Source organism: Centrocercus urophasianus, unplaced genomic scaffold, assembly GCF_019232065.1.
Source record: "Centrocercus urophasianus isolate 14NV4802_14NV808 unplaced genomic scaffold, USGS_Curo_1.0 seq_303, whole genome shotgun sequence".
NCBI classification, from domain to species: domain Eukaryota; kingdom Metazoa; phylum Chordata; class Aves; order Galliformes; family Phasianidae; genus Centrocercus; species Centrocercus urophasianus.
In genome coordinates, this window is record NW_024884871.1 from 22,767 (window position 1) to 28,766 (window position 6,000).

Here is a 6,000-nt window from a genome sequence, read left to right on the forward strand (position 1 = left end):
TGTCACTGTAGAAATATAGATGGGTTCTGCCTTTTTATAACTTGGAGGCATTAGAGTACACTGTGCACCAGTGTCTGCTGGAGCTTTATATTCCTATAGTTCTGATGTGCTAGGCCATTGAGTCTACACAGCTCAGCAAATCTGACTGTCCCTTTCCTCCACCTGGCTGGAGGTAGGGTCCCTCTAGTCCTGATTATTGTATTCGTTACTCACTTGTCATGAATGCTACCCAGAAGGCTCCTTATCAGTCTCAGACCATCTACTCTGGGGGAACTTTCTACTGGAAACTGGAGTGGCCATTTTCCTGGAAGAATCCTCTTTTGTCTTTGATTTTCACTGCAACTCACGTACCTGTTCCTCTAGCATCTGGGTGTTTTTTTCCATCCCACTTCCTCATATACTCTCCATGGTCACTCCTGTGAAACCACAGAATGGCACCTGGTGTGTACCCACTGTATCTTCTCTCTTGAACTGAAGAATGTTTTATTCTAACAGCTGAGATACTTATCCATGCAAGTGGAGGAGGATATGAGGAAGTGCTATGGAAAACCATTAATTTGTGGAAAAGTGAAAAAGAAGTGTGGTGTAGTTTGTGTGTGATGGTGTGTTTTCTGTTTTGTTTTGTTTTTTTTTTCTCAGGGGTGTTGGTGGTGTGGTATTTCTATTATTATTTAATTTTATATTTATTTTTATGTGAAGTATTGAGATAAAGTAGATTGCATAGAGATGCATAAAAAGGGTGCTTTCTCGGAATTTCCAGATTGTCTGACAGGCTAAACGCGATACTGAAATTGTGTATCGTCTCTTGAACCACTGTGGATATTTCATAGGTAGAATGTTGTCTCTGCAAGTGTGTGCCCTTCCTGTGTGATGCCCACTGAGTTCAGGAGAGCATTTGCTTATTTTAGAATGGCCACTGTTGTAACTTCTGCAGCTTATGACTCAGTTGTCAGATCAGACTTTCAATTACTGTTGAATAAGCTGGTGCAAGTCACTGCTTGGTAACTAGGTACCAACACCACAAAAAAGTGAATTAATGATTTTGTCATTCTTGGGTTGATTTTTGTCATTATTTGGGCAGTAAGCTGTCTGGGAATGCTTTATTATATAGCTTGTATATACTGTTACAGCCTTAACCTGGGATTTCCTAAGTATTAAAGAAATACATGTGGCAACATTTGTGAAATATGTAGTAATGCTAATAATAAATAAGTTAAAATAGTGACAAAGCAGCTCAAGATCAGGACTGGTGGAAATATGAATCTAAGGCTTTAAAGAGGACAGTAAATTCTAATCACACTACCTGTTTTAATTTTCTGATTGCTGCCTAGGTTTGCCAGGTAGTTTTGTGTTGCATGGCTTTTTGTGTGAGTGTTTTGTGTTTTACTTTTTCCACTATTTGGGTGTTACAAAGGAAACTATATTAATATATGTTGCATTTAGGAATGTATATGTATATGCTATTTACACCATTTTATATTTCATCATCAGTTTACAGGAGTTCTAAATCATCAAGGGGTCAATATATTTGATGGCACACATTTTAATTATTTTTCTTAATACACTTTTGATGAAACAAGATGACATGCTGAAAAAATATATATTTTTATTCAATACTAGCACTGTTTTACTGGAGATAACCTACTTAATGCTTTTTTCCTGAAGTGTTTATGCGTTGCCAATTAAGCCGATTACAGAAAGGACATGCAACAGATGAGTGGTTTCAACTCAGTTCCTATATACCATTAAAGGGTATTGATCCAGGATCTTTGCGTGTTCGAGCACGATATTCTATGGAGAAGATCATGCCGGAAGAAGAGTATAGTGAGTTTAAAGAGGTAATAAGTTTGTTACCACAGTTTCTGTAAATTATTATTTTTTTAGTTGTTAAAGAGATTTCAATGACTCTAATATACATTAAGTAGTATTTGTAGTGGTATCTATATGTCACTATAGATGTAAAATATCAGTTTTTACAAAGATGTTATGTTAGAAGTTTCCGAACGTTATTTTGTTTTTCTTTCAGATCATACTTCAGAAAGAGCTTCATGTAGTCTATGCTTTATCACATGTTTGTGGACAGGATAGAACACTCTTAGCTGGCATTTTATTGAAGATTTTTCTTCATGAAAAGCTCGAGTCTCTATTGTTACGATCACTAAATGACAAGGAAATAAGTATGGAAGGTACTGTACTAATTACGCCAACATTTACTGAAACTCTGAGTTGAGAGAAGGGCTCCCATGTCTTTGTTTCTGTCTCCTCCCTTAACTGTAGGATATATCAAACTGAACACAACATATTTTTCCTCAGCTTTTATTTTTGTCTCCTTTTCCTGACTTTTCAATTTCATTTCCTTTTTTCTTTCTTTTTCAGCTGAAGCTACTACTTTGTTTCGTGCCACCACTTTAGCAAGTACACTTATGGAGCAATACATGAAAGCGACAGCAACACATTTTGTTCACCATGCACTGAAAGACTGTATATTAAAGATAATGGAGAGCAAGCAGTCCTGTGAGGTGATACCTTGAACTATGTATTTTTTAAAACATTTTGATTTGTTGAAATGACCTACTAGTAGTTATGTGTTATTTGCTTTGGAAGCATTTATTCATCAATCTTTCAGAAATAATTTCATTTACATGAGAAATACAGGTACTGAACTGATTGAGATTTTTTTTTTAAATGTTGGCTTAAACAGTGTTCATAATATCACTTTTAAATAAGTTTAACTCAAATTTCTTTAAGTTACGTATTTATTCTTTAGCAATTGTAGGTTATTTTGTACAGTTACTGAATGGCCTAACATAAATTTGTGGTAAGCTCCAGATATTCCAGAAGTCAATGTCTGATCATGGTTTTATTTTAAAACTCCTCTATATTAACTCCTTTTTGTAGATTCTATTTCTTTCTAAAAATACACTCCTAACTTCTGTTTCACTTCAACGTAATTATAGAATCATAGAATCATAGAACTGCTCAGGTTGGAAAAGACCTTCAAGATCATCAAGTCCAACCGCAACCTAACCATACTATCCTAACTCTAACAACCCTCTGCTAAATCATGTCCCTGAGCACCACATCCAAATGGTTTTTAAATGCATTCAGGGGTGGTGACTTCAACCACCTCCGCGGGGAGCCTATTCCAGTGCTTAACCACCCTTTCTGTAAAGAAGTTTTTCCTGATGTCCAATCTAAACTTACCCCAGAGCAACTTGAGGCCATTTCCCCTCATCCTGTCACTTGTCACCAGTGAGAAGAGACCAGCCCCGCTCTCATTGTAAGCACCTTTCAGATATTGGAAGAGAGCAATAAGGTCTCCCCTCAGCCTCCTTTTCCCCAGACTAAACAGCTCCAGTTCCTTCAGTCTCTCCTCATAGGACATATTCTCCAAGCCCTTCACCAGCCTTGTTGCCCTTCTTTGGACCTGCTCCAGCACCTCCATGTCCTTTCTGTACTGAGGTGCCCAAAACTGAACACAGTACTCGAGGTGAGGCCTCACCAGTGCTGAGTACGGGGGCAGGATGACTTCCCTATTCCTGCTCACCACACCATTCCTGATACAATCCAGGATGCCATTGGCCTTGGCTACCTGGGCATACTGCTGGCTCATATTCAGCCGACTGTCCATCAGTACACCGAGGTCCCTTTCCATCAGATAGCTTTCCAGCCACTCTTCCCCAGGCCTGTAGGGGAGGACCCGATGCTTGACCCTATTGAAACTCATTCAGTTTACCTTGGCCCATTGATCTAGTCTATCCAGGTCCCTCTATAGTGCCTTTCTCCCCTCAGGCAGATCAACACTCCCTTCCAACTTGGTGCCATCTGCGAACTTACTGAGGGTGCACTCAATCCCCTCATCAAGATCGTTAATAAAGATGTTAAATAGAAGTGACCCCAGTACTGAACCCTGGGGGACATCACTCATGACCGGCCGCCAACTGGATTTACCTCCATTGACCACAACTCTTTGGGCCCGGCCATCCAGCCAGTGTTTCACTGAGCGGAGCGTATGCCCATCCAAATTGTGGGCAGCCAGTTTCTCCACAAGAATGTTGTGGGGGACATTTTTAATTATGGACAGGATGAAGGGTCCTCAGAAAATTGGATTAAAGTATATAAAAATATACGTCACTTAAAAAATGTTAAACGTGGGTAGTTATGATAGGTATTTATGGTTAATGTTAAATGTCTGTACATTTAAAAGCAGAGCACACTAGAACTCTAAAATGTTGCTTTTTCATATTAGTTTCCTTGAACCAGAATTGCAATCCCTGTAGAAGTCTGAGATTTGTACAGCAGTAGAATATTTAGTTTAATTTGAAATGTTAATCAGTGTGTAATGTCAAATTATATGTAGGTTGCTCTGAAAATAATGCCTCCTATTTATTTCAATGGAAACTACAACAGATACAAAGAGCACAATAATGCTATTTGACAGAGCAAATTCTCAGCTACAAAACACTATTTTTCAACATAGTCACCACTATTAGCTGTGCATTTTCATCATCAGTGACCAAGACCCACTGTCATTGTCACCACTGCTGAAACACACTACCCACTGCCTCACTGTGCTGACATCCACCCTTCGGTCTCCATAAGCATTGAGCAAGTGTTGATGAAAGTCAATGCATGCAATTTTTCCTGCATGAAGGAATTCAATGACAGACCTTTGCTTCATATGTACTTCCATGTCAGACACCATTTTGTTATACTCTCCCTCTGCTGTCATCTGTTGCACAACAAAGTGTAATGGAATGTTGGCAGGAAGGTTCAACCTTTACTGCCATACCACAATGCCTCTGACATTGTGCGCCAACATAATAAAATACGAGGCATTACTTTCAGAGCAGCCCTATATGGAGCTCTATTCAAGAGAAGAGATTTAATATTTTTTCCTTTTTGCTTTAGTTAAATCCCTCAAAATTAGAAAAAAACGAAGATGTGAACACTAATTTGGCACATCTACTCAGTATACTTTCAGAATTGGTGGAGAAAATATTCATGGCTGCAGAGATACTGCCACCGTAAGTTTGAGCACTTCTGTTCAAATTTTTACTTGAAAATTCCTGTTTGTGGGAGTTAAAATGCACCATAAAGTAATGTTTGTATTGATTCATCTTTTACTAATTATTTCTAAGACTAACTACTTTGGGGTTCTTATGCACAGAGGAATATAGACAGGAAAAAAAAAAGCCAACAACTAAACACTTGAATGAATTGTGTATTTGTCAAGAAAAGCTTTTGGCTAGCACACATGCTTTTCTTTGAGAGAGAAGCTACTAGATCTGAGGGGTCAGGGAAAGAAGGAAAAAAAAATCAATATATTATTTCCATGAACAGGTAGAGGACAGCACTAGTTAGCAAACAATTATATATATTTAAATTGGTTACCAACTCTTTCCAGTCTTCCTACTCTGTGAAAAAGCTGGAATTAGTAATGACACTAAAAATACAAATGTGGGTGGTGGTAGAATGACACCCTGCTGTTGTTACTAATGTCTTTCACGGAAATGTGCAGGTTATTCTTTTTCTTAAAAAAAATAAAATAAAATAACTTGTTTTCATAGTTTAGACTAAAATTGTTTAATAAAAAGTGCATAGCACTAACAGTTTTCTTTCACTATAACTAGCTTTTAATGTAATCAAAATGCTGAATTTTGCAATGTGTACTGGGTCTGTCTGGGATGGAGTTTATTTTCTTCATAGTAGTCTTATGGCACTGTGTTTTGGATTTTGACTAAAACAGCGTTGACAACACACCAGCATTTTGGTTAGTGCTGAGTAATGTTTGAACACTGTCCAGCTTTCCTTCTTTTTTCTCCTTTTTTCCACTCTGCTGTGCGGCAGAAGTAAGTAGGCTGGGGGTGCACAAGAGGTTAGGAAGGCACACAATCAGGACAGCTGACCAAAACTGACCAAAGGGATATTTCTTAACATATGATGTTGTGCTCAGCAATAAAAGCTTGGAGACATGAAGAAGAGAGGTATTTGTGGTTA

General features: G+C 38.1%; 1 protein-coding gene across 5 annotated transcripts in view; it reads left to right on the forward strand.

Moving 5' to 3' along the window:
- LOC122165923 (ras GTPase-activating protein 1-like) overlaps positions 1 to 5,707 on the forward strand; it is a 28,028-nt gene extending 22,321 nt beyond the window's left edge. For 2 of the 5 annotated variants that reach the window (XR_006170625.1, XM_042829309.1), the window contains exons 3-6: positions 1,666 to 1,838; positions 2,027 to 2,186; positions 2,377 to 2,519; positions 4,912 to 5,705. Coding sequence is in view for 4 of the 5 variants with exons in the window: in XM_042829309.1 (XP_042685243.1) it covers positions 1,666 to 1,838; positions 2,027 to 2,186; positions 2,377 to 2,519; positions 4,912 to 5,031 (596 nt within the window). In the remaining variant the exon portion in view is untranslated. Of the gene's footprint in view, positions 1 to 1,665; positions 1,839 to 2,026; positions 2,187 to 2,376; positions 2,520 to 4,911 lie in introns of all 5 variants that reach the window. The other 3 variants (XM_042829312.1, XM_042829311.1, XM_042829310.1) reach the window with 2 other exon arrangements.
- The last annotated feature ends 293 nt before the right edge of the window (positions 5,708 to 6,000 follow it).